The 18,398-nt window shown below is 48.8% G+C and overlaps 1 protein-coding gene across 2 annotated transcripts in view; it reads right to left on the bottom strand.

Annotated features, from left to right (window-relative positions):
* VPS8 (VPS8 subunit of CORVET complex) overlaps positions 1-18,398 on the bottom strand; it is a 313,830-nt gene that overhangs the window by 258,068 nt on the left and 37,364 nt on the right. For both annotated transcript variants that reach the window (XM_073551536.1, XM_073551537.1), the window contains exon 11: positions 1,621-1,774. In XM_073551536.1, coding sequence (XP_073407637.1) covers positions 1,621-1,774 — 154 coding nt within the window. The remainder of the gene's footprint in view (positions 1-1,620; positions 1,775-18,398) is intronic.

Raw genomic sequence — 18,398 nt, 5'->3', positions numbered from 1 at the left:
TACAGGATTGTTGCCCCTGAGATGTTGATGTTAGCAGCTAAATAATAGATTCTCAGACTGGGGACAACCAGATATCCATCAGCATTGCTTCTATGCCTTATAAAGTCCCTGAACAGACTGTTTATTCCACCCAATAAGAAAATATAAAAGAAATAATGCTTGCGGCATTCATATTACTTTCATAAAATGATCACGATCAGTAACTGAAGGTGACAGTTTACACTAAAAGCCCAGTATTGGTTTAAATGTCTGTACAATACAGAAGTCACAGGGAAATTGACAGAGGAAAAGGGATTTCTCCTCCAGTTCATGGTCACCCAGCAATGCGATCGCTGGGAGAAACAAATATTATGTCTCTTTCCTCATGTGCAGGCATTGCAGGATCTTAGGTATCCATGGTTACGACCATTGCTACAGTGACGGTTAGTTGCTAGTAAGAATCAGTGATAAGCGGTCATACAGGAGCGCTTAGGAAGCAACCCAGGGGCAGACCAGGATGTCAGTTCTCCACCGCAGCTCCAGCCGAAAACCTCCAATGGAGGATAGTAGCAATGAGAAAATGGAAAACGGTCTTAGGAGCGCAGGAAAGGGACTCAGACAAGATTCCACCTGATGAAGACGGATCCTCCGTCGAAACGCGTTGTGGTTTAAACCCATCTCTTGTCTGAGTCTCTTTCCTGCGCTCCTAAGACCGTTTTCCATTTTCTCATTGGTTAGTTGCTAGTGGCCATAACCATGGATACCTAAGGTCCTGCAATGTCTGCACATGAGGAAAGAGACATAGCGAATCGGAAAAACTATACTACATTTCTAATTGGAGGCATTTGGTATTATTATTATTATTATTACACCTACTCATCATCAACATAAAACCATTTTATCTTTGAAAGATGTCCCCCTAACCCTAATAAGAGAGAGTGGTGAGCTCTGTCATCAAGCAGGCGCAACGAAAATCAATATTCCATCTACTGAGAGTCGCCCTGTATAGAGAAATCTGTGCAGTGTTCCCGGGTCATTACAGGAGAGTCTCAAAAACAGAATCTCACCTGTGCTATCTTCATTTTACTATATGAGGAATATGGGTGGGAGTTATGTGTTTCAACAGTTATTTTTATGCCCCTGATGGGTAACAATGTACACAGAATCTGTCCAAGCTAGTGCCGGCACTCACATTTTCCTAAAATGGCTTTATTGATCCAGTAGTATAAAACACACAAAAATGGTTGCACACAAAAATTAAAAAGGCAGTAAAGAAATATCTCCCAGGCAACATGTTTGTCAAGCCACTCTGGTCTGAGACATGTTGCCTGGTAGCGCAGCGGATATTTCTTATCTGAGTTTGTCTTTTTTGTGCTGTTGTGTTCAACCACTTTTGTGCTTTTATACTACTAGATCAATAAAGCCATTCTTTTAAGAAGATGTGAGTGCCGGCCATTGCTTGGACTGTTGCTATTACTGGAGTGTTTTGCTGTGCACCTGGACAGGTGAGCTGATCGCTCCTTTTTCACATTTTCTACATGCACAGACCTAATGGCTGGTAAGGCACCGTGTAATCACAGCCATCTATTCCAACCTGCATACAGTTATGATGACTTGTGGATGATAAAATGAAACTAGTACCTTAGTCAATGACGCCATAGCCAGCAGTGAGTATTGAGTGATGGGATGATCTCGTAGCTCGGGCTTTGTGTGAAGGGGCTCGATGCAGCAGACTTCTCCCTTGGAGCCACTGAACAGACATCGGGATTCACAGGTTCTTACTCCCATGACTCGCCTGCACAAAGGAAAATGAGTAAAAGGGCGTACCAACATTTATACAGATCTGAGCCAAAAGAGAGAAGTAAAAGCTCCTCAGACTATGACCCATCTGATGACTGCAGATACAGGGATGTAAATGTGAACTATACAATGTCTATGTAACACGTCACATAAATAGTAATGGTGTGCAAAGCTCCTGCAATCCCAAACAGTGACCATGGACATCCCTGGACTACGATCAATCGTAATCGGACTAGTCCGCTTTATGATAAAATCTCGGCCTTTTAAGTAACATACCTACAATCTCAATGAAAAGCTGGACTTTGGCTGAGGCTACAGGACAACATGTCAATTCCCAGACAAATCACGAGGCCAAAAACATTTGTGCAACTTGTGAGGGACTTGTTGTTGCATCAATATTTTAGAGCTGTGATTTTGTGTGTTGCAGTTGTAAGCAGGTGAACTACATGCCACAGCGGAGACATGGGCCGAACACCAGTCTACTTTTATTTGCTGATCAGAATTATATGAATAGAGAATTGTTATTAGAGGCAGATTACACAGACACGATTCACAGAATCAATGGCAAAACAATTATATAAACAGGAAAATATTGGTTAATGTACAATGGGGAATATCAGGATGAATTTGGGGTCCACTCCACAGTCCAACCTAATCCTAGTTGTGAGGGGGCAAACACTGTACTAGGTGGAAACAGTCTGTAAGAACTTCCGCGGCTTTCTGTACCTGGCAAGGGCCGCTGCTCTGTCTCACTAGCTGCATGTTTTACTGACAAAGTGTATCAGCTCTATCTGGTCTGCTCATAGCATCAGCTGGACCCAGTCTAGTCTGCAGTTCTTCCTCTGCCCATAGCCCTGGTACTGTACATCTCTGCTGAAAATGATGGCTCGTCTCACACGTCTCCTCCGATCACTGGCTCAGGCTCGGGTCTATGGCCGGATATCCTCTCGGCTTCATCGGTACTTGACCACCGACGACTACCTCCTTGGTCCATATTGATGGGGGCAGGTTCTTGGCTGTTTACCGGCATCGTCTAAGTCGGAAACCTTGACCGGCGTTGTTCGGGACTTCAGTACTTGACTGGTGACGGATGAAGTTGGACCTTGACTGGTGTAGCTCTGGTCTTTGGTGCTTGACCATCGTCGTCTGAGTCTGGGCGTTGCTGGCACACACGGCTGCAGCCATCTTTCTTGGCTGCTGGAGCAGCAGCAGGACCAACTGTCACTTCTCTCCTTTTGGCACGCTGGCCATTTGTATCCAAGGCTGGCATCATTGCCATCACCTTACCCGAAGCACTGGCTAATTCCGTCCCTCCTGCAACTTCTCTCCTTTGGATCAGTTCCGCAGGGTTTTGCACAGGCCTGGAAGCCACACAGCATTGCAGCGTTTTATCCCTTGCGCTCTGTTCTCTTAGACAGTCATAGAAGATCGCATGTCGCAATATGACACCACAGGATTTCATTAGATGTGTGGCAGTGCAACATTTCTATCCCAGTGTTATGCAGCACACGTCATCACATATCCCGAGCCTTTATCTGACACATACACAAACACATAAATTCAAAGAGAAGAGTCCGGCTGGTGTTATACAAAAATTTTACCACTGAGGTGACATAAGAATTTTTATTTTAAACCAAAGTTCATGTGATTATGTCTTCTGGACTAGGATCACAATTAAGGGTATGTGCACACGATCAGGAAAGGCTCAGTATTTACTCAGGATTTGACGCAGGTGAACTCTGTAACAAAACTGCATCTGAGGTCACTGGCAGGTCACCTGCGTTTTTGATGCATTTTTTACATGCGCTTTTGATGCGTTTTTTCTGTGCATTTGTTTTTTTTGTCACTTGAAATAAAGCTAATTGAAAGTCTGCTTCTGGGAAGGAAAAAAAAGTGATTTCCTGTTTGCAGATATATTGGGGTATGTATCCACGGTCAGTAAACGCTGCGGGTTGGACGCTGCGTACATCCACAATGTCCAACCTGCGGCATCCAGATGTTACAGCATAGTGGATGGAATTTCAAGAAATCCCATGCCCACTATGCGTGCACCGATGCCCGCAGGCTCACCCGCAGAGACGGACATGCGGTGCGTCTTTCCAGACCGGAGCACGTCAATTTATGTAGCTGCGTAAATTACCCATTCACCATCATTAGATGCGGTAAAACCGCATTATCTTCCTAGTCACATGTGTATTAAGTGCGGGAACGCAGCTTACTACACATGTGTACTAATTTAAATAATGGTGAATCTTGTGACACAGCCAGAAGTACATGACACAGGAAGTGGAGGAAAGCACAGAGAGAGGTCTCCTCCTTTTGAAAAAATAAATAATAATTAAAAAAAAAAACGGTGTGGGGGTCCCCCTACATTTGTTAACCAGCCAGAGTACAGCAGACTACTGGGACTGGTATTTCAGGTTGGTAAGGATCCAATATCCATGAACCTTACCAGCCTGATAATACCAGGCCGCAGCAGTCTGCTTACCTTGGATGGTTAGCAAAAGAAGTGGGATCCCCTAAAAAAAACAGCATGGGGTCCCCCTATTTTTGTTAACCAGCCAAGGAAAAAGCAGACAGCTGAGGGCTGGTATTCTCAGGCTGGCGATGCCTATGGATTTTGGCCCTCACCAGCCTAAAAATAGCAGCCCGCAGCCACCCCACAATTGGTGCATCCAAAGATGCACCAATTGTGGCACTTTACTCGGCTCTTCCCACTTGCTCTGTAGCGGTGGCAAGAGGGGTAATATTTGTGGGGTTGATGTCACCTTTGTATTGTCCGGTGACATCAAGCCCACGCCTTAGTAATGGAGAGGCGTCTATAAGACACCTATCCATTACTAATCCTAGAGTTACATGGTAAATAAAGACACAGCCAGAATAAAGTCCTTTAATTGAAATAATGACACCAACTCATTTAATAGAGCTTAATTAAACCATACTTACGACCTTGCCTAATTCCACCGACTCCCTCGTTCTCCTTTAAGAGAAATAAAATAAAAAAGGAACAGTATACCATACTTGTCCACCAAGAAACTATACATACTGTTCCACGACGAGTTCAGTTCTATACATCTGGATGCCTTTGGCTGAACGGTGGCATTATGCCACCACCCAGTCTGACATCCAGACACAGCGGAGCTTGAAGACGATGACAGCTGATGACCGGAGATAGCTCCGTCAGCGGCAATCACGTGCACTGCAGTTCCGCGATCAGCTGATCATGAGAACTTGGCTAGTGACTGGAGTTAACCCCGTCGGTCACGTGCACGGCAGTTCTTGCAGTCAGCTCAGCTCATCGCGAGAACTGCAATGTACGAGAATTTCTGACTGAAACAAGGTATGACATTATTTAAATTAGTATACATGTGTAGTAAGCTGCGTTCCCACACTTAATACGCATGTGACGGGGAAGATAATGCGGTTTTACCGCATCTAATGATAGTAAATGGGTAATTTGCGCATGTCCGTCTCCGCAGGGAAGCCGCAGGCGTCTCAGGACTTATAGTGGAGATGGGATTTCTTGAAATCCCATCCACTATGCTGTAACATCTGGCCGCTGCGGGTTTGGGGCTGTGGAGATACGCAGCGTCCAATCCGCAGGGTTTACTGACCATGGGAACATACCCTAAGCCTTCCCACAATATTGTGTACATTTAAAGATATTACACTGTGCCTACATTTGTGGATGTGATCTTGCAGAAGCTGATTAACAGCCACTTTGCCAGTCTTAATGCCAGGGACTGCATACAAATTCAGTCATGGCTATTAAACTTTTTTTAGCAAAGCGATTAAGAGTGAATCAGTAGTATAAAAGGGAAAGCGTAGAGGGTCACTTTTGAACAATGACTGGCACCATGGCCTTCTATCAGAGAAAAATGTACTTCTCATAACAATAGGTTAATAATTAATAAGGAGAAAAAATAATATTGTATAGATAGAATGGATTATCCCCTTAACAACCGCCGATACACCTTTTAACGGCACTGAGAAATAAGGGTATAGTGACCCCAAGCGTCGGAAAATCTCTGGGGTCTTAGCTACCAGGGACAACCGAGGCCCCAGAGAACATGCTCAGGGCCAGTTTTTACGGTCTCCTGTTATGTAATCCCAGTTCTTCATCAAATAACGGCAATCACAAAAAGAAGTCAGTTTTAAAATTAATTTCTCTCTCCTCTGATATGATCTAACATATCAGAAGAAACAAAATCGGGTCTTCCAACCCCTCCCCCCACAAATACCTCCGTCATCCCCGGACCCTTCTGCTCCTTCCCACAGCCCTCCGCATCATTTTCTTAGAAAAAAATGGCAGCACAAGCACAGTGTGCCCGCCAAGATCTGCCAGCCGGTACCCGGCAACAATACAGAGTATTTCCTATTGGACCTTTTGATTACTGTGATAGGATCTATCACAGTGATCAAAATAAAAAAAAATAGTAAATCACCCCCTTAGTTAGCTAAAACTGTTAAAATATATATTTTTTAATTTCTTCCATTCTTTGCAGTAAGGATTGGAGTTAGGATTGTGTTAGGGTTAGAATTGAGTTTTTTTCCCAAAAATTGGGGAAAAGATGGATTTTTGGTTCTTACCGTAAAATCTCTTTCTTGGAGCCTTCATTGGGGGACACAGAATACCATGGGTGTATGCTGCTGCTGCTAGGAGGCTGACACTATGCAAAAACAGAAAATTAGCTCCTCCCCGGCAGTATACACCCACCGACAGGCACCAAGCACCTCAGTTGGTGAAAAAGCAGTAGGAGAAGCAACGAGAAAAACTCGAAACATATATACCAACCCAACAAGGGACTCTAAGACCCAACACGGTACAACTTAAACAGGGAGGGTGCTGTGTCCCCCAATGAAGGCTCCAAGAAAGAGATTTTACGGTAAGAACCAAAAATCCATCTTTCTTTATCGCCTTATTGGGGGACACAGAATACCATGGGACGTCCCAAAGCAGTCCCAAGGGTGGGAACAGTAAAAAGGAACGAAAGTAACCGAAAGGCTCAGGTCGGCCGGTGCGCCACCGCCGCCTGCAGAACCTTCCTACCAACCACAGCATCAGACGAAGCCTGGGTATGAACCCTGTAGAACCTCGTGAAGGTGTGCAAAGATGATCAGGTTGCAGCCTTGCAAATTTGCATGGCCGAGGCCTGGTGACGAGCAGCCCACGAAGCCGCCACAGCCCGGGTGGAATAAGCTCTTACTCCCGGAGGGGGCCGCTCTTCCTGAAGACGATACGCTTCCAGAATGGTAGAACGAATCCAGCGAGCGATCGTGGATTTGGAAGCCGGAAGGCCCTTCTGGCGACCTTCAGAGATGATCAGCAAGGAATCGGACAGACGAAAGGAAGAGGTCCTGGCAAGATAGACACGCAGGGCTCTAACTACGTCCAGTTTGTGGAGAGACTTCTCAAGAGGATGAGATGGAGCCGGACAAAAAGAAGGAAGGACGATATCCTCATTGATATGGAAAGCGGAAACCACCTTTGGAAGAAAACAAGGAACGGGCCTGAGGACGGCTTTGTCCTGATGGAGAATGAGGTAAGGGGAACGACATGACAAGGCCGCCAATTCAGAAACTCTTCTGATGGATGAAATGGCGATCAAAAAGGTGACCTTCCAAGAGAGAAGGGACAAAGGGATGTCCTGGAGAGGCTCGAACGGCGCCTTCTGGAGAGCGCCAAGAACGAGGTTGAGATCCCACGGATCTATTGGCGAATGATGAGGAGGAGCCACGTGGGAAACCCCTTGCAGAAAGGTTTTTACCTGTGGTAGAGAAGCTAGCTCTCTTTGGAAGAGGATAGAGAGAGCGGAAACTTGGCCCTTGTGCGTACTGAGGGACAGACCCGCGTCCAACCCAGACTGAAGAAACCCAAGGATAGATGGGATAGAAAAGGACATTGGGAAGACTCTTTTATCATCGCACCAACGGAAAAAAGCCTTCCAGTACCTATAGTAAATGCGGGAAGAGGCCGGTTTCCTGGCTCTGATCATAGTTTGAATAACCTGACTGGACAGACCTGATTCCTTCAGAATTGCGGTCTCAACGGCCATGCCGTCAAACTCAGAGACTGAGAATTCTCGTGGTAAAGGGGGCCTTGCGAGAGAAGGTCTGGACGGTCCGGAAGCCTCCAGGGAACGTCCGCGAGCATGTTGACCAGTTCCGCGTACCAAGGCCGTCTTGGCCAATCTGGAGCGACTAGAATCACTGGTACGCCTTCCGATCTAATCTTTTTGACCACCCGAGGGATCAATGCCAGAGGCGGGAACAGATACGGAAGTTGAAACTGGGACCACGGAGTCACCAGTGCGTCGCATGCGACGGCTAGAGGGTCCCTGGACCTGGCTACGAACTGCGGCACCTTGTGGTTCATCCGAGATGCCATGAGATCGACATCCGGGGTGCCCCAACGGTCGCATATCTGAGAGAAAACCGCGGGGTGCAGGGACCATTCGCCGGACGCTAGGCCCTGGCGACTCAGAAAGTCGTCTGCCCAATTTTCCACCCCTGGAATATGGACGGCGGAGATTGTCGGAACGTAGCGTTCTGCCCAGCGTAATATCTTGGCCACTTCTGACATTACTTGTTTGCTGCGCGTGCCCCCCTGATGGTTTATGTACGCCACGGCCGTGGCGTTGTCCGACTGAATACGGACCGGCTTGCCGGAGAGGAGGGGCTGCCAATGAAGAAGGGCCAGGAAAATTGCCCTGATCTCCAAAAGATTGATTGGAAGGAGAGACTCCTGTGGCTTCCAGCGGCCTTGGGCCGCTTTCTGATGGAACACGGCTCCCCATCCTAGGAGGCTCGCATCGGTGGTGATGATTTGCCACTGAGGCGGAAGAAAGGACCTCCCTTGGAGAACTGATGCTGGCCGTAGCCACCAAGTGAGAGACTGCCTCACTCTGAGAGGAAGCCGAATAGGACGGTCCAAGGACATCGTGGTCTTGTCCCAGGCTGAAAGCAGAGACAGCTGGAGGGGGCGAAGGTGAAACTGCGCAAAGGGCACTGCTTCCATGGAGGCCACCATCTTCCCCAGGACCTTCATGCAGAACCGAATGGGAATGGGAGCAGGCCTCTTGAGAGTTCTGATGCCCTTGGACAGAGTTGTAAATTTTTCCTTTGGAAGAAAAACACGGGCTAGCTCCGTGTCGAATTCCATACCCAGAAAGGTCAGACGCTGGGTGGGGATCAGAATGGACTTCTCCTTGTTGACCAGCCAACCTAGGCGGCTGAGAGTGTCCAGGGTTATCTGAAGGCTCCGGAGACAGTCCTGGCGAGAGGAACCCTTGATCAAAAGATCGTCCAGATAAGGGATGATGAGGATCCCTCTGGAGCGAAGGATGGCCATGACGGTCGCCATCACCTTCGTGAAAACCCGGGGCGCTGAAGCCAGGCCGAAAGGAAGAGCTGTGCACTGAAAATGGTCTCCCTGAAACGCAAATCGAAGATACTTCTGATGTTGCACACATATTGGAATGTGCAGATAGGCATCCCGAATGTCCACCGAGCAGAGAAATTCCCCGGGCTCCATGGAAGCAATCACCGACCGAAGAGACTCCATCCTGAAATGAAGAATCTTCACGTGGCGATTGAGCAATTTGAGGTCCAGAATAGGACGAAGAGAGCCGTCTTTCTTCGGGTCTACAAAGAGATTGGAGTAGAACCCGGAAAACCGTTCGTCTGAGGGAACGGGAACAATGACTCCGGCGGAAAGAAGGGAGGAAATGGCCTGCAGAAAACCCGGAACCTGGGCCCGCTGTCGCGGAGGCCGAGACCGGAAAAACAGTCTGTTCTGGAGAGAAGCAAATTCGATTTTGTAACCGGATGCGACGAGTTCTCTGACCAAAGCGTCGTCTACAACGGACAGCCAAGCATCCGCGAAAAAGGAAAGTCTGCCGCCCACTCCTGCAGATCTGGAATATTGTCCTCTAGATCTCCAGCGAGGAGCGGGTTTGTAGGAAGGTTTCCTCTGATCCCGCTCCCTGGTGGCAGGCGGCCGATCCTGTTGAGTGGCTCTCTCCGTGGCAGAGAAGGGACGAAAGGGCCTGAATGGTCAAAACCCCCTTCTGTTGAAGGTACGTTTTGGTCGAGACTGGGGAAGCGAAGTACTTTTACCTCCAGTGGCATCGGAAATTATCTGATCCAGCTTTGCTCCAAAGAGCCTAGAGCCATGGAATGGCAGATTGGTAAGCGACTTTTTCGAAGTAGTGTCCGCATTCCATGACTTTAGCCAAAGGACTCGGCGTACAGCTACTATGTTGCTGTTAGCCCTTGCTACGCAGCCGGCCGCGTCCAAGGAGGCGGCCAAAAGGTATTTTCCCGCCTGGTTAATCTGATCTGCAAGATCTGCCAACTCGTCTTGCGGAGCTGACGCTAAGATGCCTCTGCGAAGAATCTTTGCCCAAGCGGAAATGACCTTCGCCACCCAGGCGGCGAAAATAGGGCAGAGAGAGGCGCCAGATGCCTCAAAGATAGACTTAGCCAGAGATTCAATCTGCCTGTCAGTAGGATCTTTGAGCGATGCCCCGTCGGGCAGCGAAAGCACCGTTTTAGAGGCTATCCGGGATACTGGAGGATCTACCTCTGGAGCCTTGGACCACTTTGAGAGCAGTTCTGCGTCAAAGGGGTACAGAACGTCCAAATACTTGCGGCCTGAGAAACGTTGCTCAGGGCGCTCCCAGTGTTTGGATAAGGTAGTATCGAAATCGTTGTGATTGGGAAAGGTTCGAGACTGAGGTCTGGCTCGTCTAAGGAGAACCGAGCTTTCCTGAGCTGGAGCCTCATCCTGTTTAAGCTTTAGTGTTTGGAAGATAGCTGCAAGAAGACTATCGACCATGTCCCGCGTTTTAGAAACGCTGTTCCCCTCTGAGCTAGCTTCCGAATGAGAATCATCGCCTGACTGAAGGCTGTCCTCCGAGGAAGGAGAAGGAGGCCTGGGAGCGGAAGGGCCCTGCGAGCTCGAAGACGAAGTGGACAGAGCCCGCTTCCGAGAAGTCCTTCCCTGTCTGTCTCTCTGAAGGTCGCGGTCAGGTGCGGCCGACTCACCCTGAGAGGTGGTCGGGGCAGAGGTGGCTGAGGATAGCTGAGGTAATCGTTCTAAGACCTGGACCAGCGACTGTGATACTTTTGTCAAGTCAGAAACAGACTGTGACATTGTAACGGCCCACTCCGGGGGGAGAGAGGAGGGAAGAGCGCCCTCCGCCCGGGATTCTGTGCGTTCCTGAGATGCTGACATATTTGAAGGACTGCAGGGGGGGCAGAATGGGGACGACTGACCCGATGCCCACTTCTTTTTACAGCGCGCACAGGCGTAATAGGTAGCGGTGGGCCTGAAGCAGAGATCCCCTGAAGGGTTGGGCATAAGTGAACTGCACTGAATGGCCGCAGAAATTAGGGAATAACTGCCGAGGAGAGCTAATCCCTGCCCCAGAGCCGAGCCTACCGAGATTCTGTGAGCAGCAGAAGAAACGCCGAAGTGTCCCCCAAGCAGCGCAGGAAGGAGTGAAAAAAACAGGAAATCCTTGTGCTGGAAGATGGGGGCGGAGCTTAGCGGCTGCGCCGTGATTGGCTACCAGCGACGGAGAGGGCATGACAGAGAGGGGAGGCTGGCATCTCAAAGAGAAAGAAGCCCTGTGATGGGCTAGAAAGGGCGCGCTGAAAGAGCGCGCTCAGGAGGGAGGAGGGAGCAGAGAAATTCCCCTCGCTGAGGGGAAAGTGAAAGTGAAAGTGACGGCGCCCGCGCCGGCGGCGCAACCCCTTGCCTGCCCTGACATACCGCGCTCAGGAAGGAATATGAAGCGGTCCCCTGCTTGCGACGCTGCTGCGGTGAGTGAAGGGATCCGCACAGTCTCCCTGACTAGAAGAGGGGAAGGGATAGTGTCCGCATTCCATTATGTGAGCGCGCGGCAGGCAGAAAGGGCGGGAGATTCAAAAACAGTGGACCTGTAATCCCAAGGTCCAACTTCTCCCATGCACTGGAGCTTATGCGGGGGCCGGAGGGAACGTACAGGCACTTACCTGACGTCCCTGAAGAGGATGACCACAGGGGCCCACGGGAAAACGGCAGGCCGCTGGGAGGGGAAGGAGTCCTCTGTACCCGCATCCTGCAGAAGACGGCTTGAACCACCTGCGATCGCCGTCTTCCTCTCAGCCCTGTCCCGAGAGAGGGGTGAGGAGGGGGATTCGGCAAGGACCAGCCACCTGTCCACAACCCTTATCACCGGAAGGTGATAGGGAAAAGTCCTGCCTGCGGTACTGAGAGTTGCGATGTGGATGACACCACACTGCTCGCTCAGCCGCATGATATAGGAAATCAGGGTGATAAGTATACCCTGTTTCCCAACGGAAAAACCTAAAAGATAAAAGAAGAAAAGATTAAAAAGTTCAAACTAAACCCTGAAAGGAAAAATTGGATTAATAACTGCGGATCTGGGGAGATCCCGGTCCACCTCCTACAGACACTAAGCACAAACTGAGGTGCTTGGTGCCTGCCGGTGGGTGTATACTGCCGGGGAGGAGCTAATTTTCTGTTTTTGCATAGTGTCAGCCTCCTAGCAGCAGCAGCATACACCCATGGTATTCTGTGTCCCCCAATAAGGCGATAAAGAAAAAATGATGACGATATGACAGCTAGTATTGAGTGAAAGTGTTCGCTACTCGATTTTCCAACGGGTACTTGGGTATGCACAGAGTATTGCTGATCCCAGAATGGTTTTTTTTGGATGTCTACCAGCCGCAAAACATGTCACTCGAGCACCCGCGACATTTGGTGAATGCCCGAGCACCCGATGCAAACTGGAGTAGCGAGCACTTGCGCTCAACACTAATGATAACATATTCAATATGACAACCTAAGGTTATCAAATTCTGTGTTGTACCTGTGGGTTCAAAATCCTTGAGGGGTATAGTTTCCAAAATGGTGTCACTTGTGGGGGTTTCCACTGTTCAGGCACATCAGGGGCTCTCCAAACGCGACATGGTGTCCACTCTCAATTGCAGCCAATTTTGTGTTCAAAAAGTCAAATAGCGCTCCTTCCCTTCTGAGCTCTGCCATGTGCCCAAACAGTGAATTTCCCTCACATATGGTGTATCGGCATACTCAGGAGAAATTTCACAACAAATTTTGTGGTCCATTTTCTCCTGATACCCTTGTGAAAATAAAAAAAAAGTTTGGGTCTAAAATAAATTTTTTGTGAAAAAAGTTAAATGCTCATTTTTTCCTTCCACATTGCTTCAGTTCTCATTAAGCACCTGAAGGGTTAATAAACTTCCTGAATGTGGTTTTGAACACCTTGTGGGGTGCAGTTTTTATAATGGTGTCACTTTTCTGTATTTTCTGTTATGTACACCCCTCAAATTGACTTCAAATGTGATGTGGTCCCTAAAGAAAATAGTTTTGTAAATTTTGTTGTAAAAATGAGAAATCACTGGTCAACTTTTAATCCTTCTAAGGCTACTTTCACATTTCAGTTTTTCAAATCCGGCGGGCTGCGGCGAAAAGTTGTCAAACCTCATCAGGTAGAAGCCACAGCCTGCCGGATCATCTGTTTAGGCCGGAGACGGTGCAGGAGAGGGAGAGGGAGAGGGAGAGAGAGAGAGAGAGTCTTCAGGCATGCGCTGTGGAAACATGGATTTTTGTGATAACTCACCGTAAAATCCTTTTCTCCGAGACGCTCATTGGGGGACACAGATACTGTGGGTGTATGCTTCTGCCGCTAGGAGGCTGACACTAAGTGAAAAAAAGAGGTTAGCTCCTCCTCCGTCATATACACCCTTGCACCTATTGCGGGCGGAACTCAGTTTGGTGCCAAAGCAGTAGGAGGACAACAAAATCAGCCTTAATACAGGTACAACATGTCCAGAAAAGGACCACCCTTATATCACATAAATAAATGCGTATTAATTAAACAAAAACAGAGCCAACTGGCTAATAGGGTGGGTGCTGTGTCCCCCAATGAGCGTCTCGGAGAAAAGGATTTTACGGTGAGTTATCACAAAAATCCATGTTTCTCCTTCGCCTCACTGGGGGACACAGGTACTGTGGGATGTCCTAAAGCAGTCCCTGGGTGGGAGATTGACTCACCGATCCGAGCTACATGCACTTCTTGTTTAAAGATGCGCCACCGCTGCTTGGAGAATTCTTCTACCCCGGGCTCACATCCGCCGAGGCCTAAGTATGACTATTATAATGTCTGGCAAATGTGTGCAGGCTGGACCAGGTTGCTGCTTTGCAAACCTGTTCCGCCGAAGCCTGATGCCGAAGCGCCCAAGAGGCGCCCAATGCCCGAGTAGAGTGCGCTCTGATCCCTGCTGGGATCGGCGTGCCTCTAATGCGGTAGGACTCCTGAATAGTCAAACGAATCCATCTGGCTATGGTCGATTTTGAGGCAGCGAGTCCCTTCCTGCGCCCTTCAGGGTGCACAAACAGCGTGTCCGTCTGACGTAAGGGCGCCGTCCGGGACACGTACCTCCAGAGGGCTCTTACCAGGTCTAAAGTGTGAAGAGCCTTTTCCATACGGTGCACTGGTGCTGGACCAAATGAAGGCAAGACAACATCCTCATTAATGTGAAATGAGGACACGACTTTCGGCAGAAAAGGAGGGGCTGGTCTGAGCACCACCTTATCCTTATGGAAAGTGAGGAACGGAGCTCGGCAGGATAGGGACACCAGCTCTGAAACCCGCTTGATAGAAGTGAGGGCCACTAGGAACCCCACTTTCCAGGAAAAGGTACCTCAAGGCGATATCCTGAAGCGGTTCAAATGGAGCTTCCTGCAGAACACTTAGGACCAATTTAAGGTCCCAGGCGTCCATAGGCGCCTTACAGTTGTGGTCAAAAGTATTGACAACCCTGCAATTCTGTCAGATAATCCTCAGTTTCTTCCTGAAAATGATTGCAAACACAAATTCTTTTGTATTATTATCTTCATTTAATTTGTCTTAAATGAAAAAACACAAAAGAGAATGAAAAAAAAAGCAAAACATTGATCATTTCACACAAAACTCCAAAAATGGGCCAGACAAAAGTATTGGCACCCTCAGCCTAATACTTGGTTGCACAACCTTTAGCAAAATAACTGCGACCAACCGCTTCCGGTAACCAGCAATGAGTTTCTTACAATGCTCTGCTGGAATTTTAGACCATTCTTCTTTGGCAAACTGCTCCAGGTCCCTGATGTTTGAAGGGTGCCTTCTCCAAACTGCCATTTTTAGATCTCTCCACAGGTGTTCTATGGGATTCAGGTCTGGACTCATTGCTGGCCACCTTAGAAGTCTCCAGTGCTTTCTCTCAAACCATTTTCTAGTGCTTTTTGAAGTGTGTTTTGGGTCATTGTCCTGCTGGAAGACCCATGACCTCTGAGGGAGACCCAGCTTTCTCACACTGAGCCCTACATTATGCTGCAAAATTTGTTGGTAGTCTTCAGACTTAATAATGCCATGCACACGGTCAAGCAGTCCAGTGCCAGAGGCAGCAAAGCAACCCCAAAACATCAGGGAACCTCCGCCATGTTTGACTGTAGGGACCGTGTTCTTTTCTTTGAATGCCTCTTTTTTTCTCCTGTAAACTCTATGCTGATGCCTTTGCCCAAAAAGCTCTACTTTTGTCTCATCTGACCAGAGAACATTCTTCCAAAACGTTTTAGGCTTTTTCAGGTAAGTTTTGGCAAACTCCAGCCTGGCTTTTTTATGTCTCGGGGTAAGAAGTGGGGTCTTCCTGGGTGCCCTACCATACAGTCCCTTTTCATTCAGACGCCGACGGATAGTACGGGTTGACACTGTTGTACCCACGGACTGCAGGGCAGCTTGAACTTGTTTGGATGTTAGTCGAGGTTCTTTATCCAACATCCGCACAATCTTGCGTTGAAATCTCTTGCCAATTTTTCTTTTCCATCCACATCTAGGGAGGTTAGCCACAGTGCCATGAGCTTTAAACCTCTTAATGACACGGTAGTGCACGGTAGACACAGGAACATAGAGGTCTTTGGAGATGGACTTGTAGCCTTGAGATTGCTCATGCTTCCTCACAATTTGGTTTCTCAAGTCCTCAGACAGTTCTTTGGTCTTCTTTCTTTTCTCCATGCTCAATGTGGTACACACAAGGACACAGGACAGAGGGTGAGTCAACTTTAATCCATGTCAACTGGCTGCAAGTGTGATTTAGTTATTGCCAACACCTGTTAGGTGCCATAGGTAAGTTACAGGTGCTGTTAATTACACAAATTAGGGAAGCATCACATGATTTTTCGAACAGTGCCAATACTTTTGTCCACCCTCTTTAAGTTTGGTGTGGAATTATATCCAATTTGGCTTTAGGACAATTCTTTTTGTGCTTTTTCATTTAAGACAAATTAAATGAAGATAATAATACCAAAGAATTTGTGTTTGCAATCATTTTCAGGAAGAAACTGAGTACTATCTGACAGAATTACAGGGGTGTCAATACTTTTGGTCACAACTGTATAGGGAGGTACTAAAGTGGGAGACTCCCTGGATGAAAGTCTTCACCTGCAAATTGGTAGCAATTCTGCGCTGGAACAGGACGGATAAGGCCGATATTTGTCTCCTGAGGGAACTTGGGGCCAAGCCCGAGTCTAGGGCCGACTGGAGAAAAGCCAAGATGTTGGGGATTGAGAATCTCAGCGGAGAAACACTGCGGCCTCGACATCAAACAAAGAACACCTTCCAGGTGTGGTGGTAAATTCGTACTGAAGCCGGCTTCCGGGCGCTAACCATTGTAGCGACCACCTTGCTCCCGAACCCTGCCTGGGTTAGAATCCAAGATTCAACGGCCATGCCATCAAACACAGGGCCCCTGAGTTCGGGTGGCAGATCGGCCCTTGAGAAAGTAGATCTGGGCGCTTTGGCAGTCGCCAAGGAATGTTGGCGAGCAGCTGCATCAGATCTGCGTACCACGCACGACGGGCCCGTCCGGGGCCAGCAGAATCGCCGGAACCTTTTCCGTCCTGATCTTTTTGATAACTCTCGGAAGTAGTGGCAGCGGGAGAAATAGATATGGGAGGCAGAACTGGATCCATGGCGGAACCAACGCCTCCACAGCGATCGCTTGCGGGTCCCTGGCCCGAGCGACATATGTGGGTACCTTGGCGTTCACCCTGGAAGCCATCAGGTCCACATCCGGAGTTCCACACAGTTGATAAATATGCTGGAAGACCTCAGAATATAGTGACCACTCTCCGGACGCAAGACCCCGCCGGCTGAGAAAGTCTGCCGCCCAGTTCTCCACACCCGGGATGTGGACTGTCGAAATCACTGAGTGGTTTGCTTCGGCCCACTGAAGAACGTGCCCCACCTCGTGCATAGTTGCTCTGCTGCGGGTGCACCCTTGGTGATTTATGTAAGCCACCGCCGTGGCGTTGTCCGATTGAATTCGGACAGGGCGGCCTGCTAAGAAGTGCTGAAACTGCTGCAGAGCCAGCCAAATCGCTCGTATCTCCAATAAGTTGATCGGGAGACGTGCCTCCTGTGGCGACCACCGTCCCTGGGTTATATGGTGGCGAAACACCGCTCTCCAGCCGAGGACACTGGCGACGGTTGTTACCACCAACCAATGGTCTGGGGGGAAGGATTTCCCCTGGGTCAGCGAGGAACTGGTTATCCGCCATCCGAGCAACTGCCTGACTTGAGAGGACAGTCAGCACCGCCGATCGAGCGTGAAAGGATTCTTATCCCAGGCTGCCAAGAGGGCGTACTGCAGGGGGCAAAAATGGAACTGGGCAAACGGTACCGCTCCCATTGCTGCCACCATTTTCCCTAGAATCTTCATCCCGAAACGAATGGTATGAGGGACTGGTTGGCTAAAAGTCCGGACTCCCTGCCGGAGAGCTAGGGCTTTTTCCTGAGGGAGAATTATCAACCCTCGGCAAGTGTCGAAGATCATTCCTAAGATGGAGATCCTCTGAGCTGGCACAAGGGATGACTTCTTCGCATTGACCAGCCACCCTAAGCGGGCAAGAGTATCTAGCGTGATGCTGACACTTTCCTCGCGTGCCCGTATAGAAGGGCCTATGACCAATAGGTCGTCCAAGTAAGGCAAGACGACTATGCCTCAAGAATGCAGTATGGCCATGACAACTGCCATAACCTTTGGGAACACTCTGGGAGCCGTGGCTAACCCGAAAGGAAGCGCCACAAACTGACAATGTCGACCGTTGATGGCGAAACGCAGTAACCTTTGATGAAGAAAAATGGGACTATGCAGATATGCGTCCTGGATGTTGATCGAGGCAAAGTATTCTCCCTGCTCCATGGCCGATATGACTGAACGGAAAGACTCCACCTGGAAATGTCTGATCCTGATGAATTTGTTCAGATGTTTGAGGTCCAAAATCGGTCTGACATACCCGTGGGAACCGCAAACAGGTTGGAATAGAAGCCCTGAGTCCTTTCGTGCTCTGGCACGGGAACAATGATCCCATTGCGCTGGAGCGATTCGATGGCTCCAACAGAGCTCTTGCCTGGGTATCCACCCTGGGAAAACGAGCAAGAAAAAAACGTCTTTGAGGGTATCTGACAAAGTCTATTTTGTAACCTGAGGCCACCAACTCTTTTACCCATGCGTCGTGCGCGACACTGAACCAGACGCGGCGAAACCAGAGT

Source organism: Dendrobates tinctorius, unplaced genomic scaffold, assembly GCF_039654945.1.
Source record: "Dendrobates tinctorius isolate UK_male_01 unplaced genomic scaffold, ASM3965494v1 ptg000177l, whole genome shotgun sequence".
Lineage (NCBI taxonomy): Eukaryota > Metazoa > Chordata > Amphibia > Anura > Dendrobatidae > Dendrobates > Dendrobates tinctorius.
Note: the sequence above shows the minus strand (reverse complement) of the source record. Positions and strands in the feature narration are given on the sequence as shown.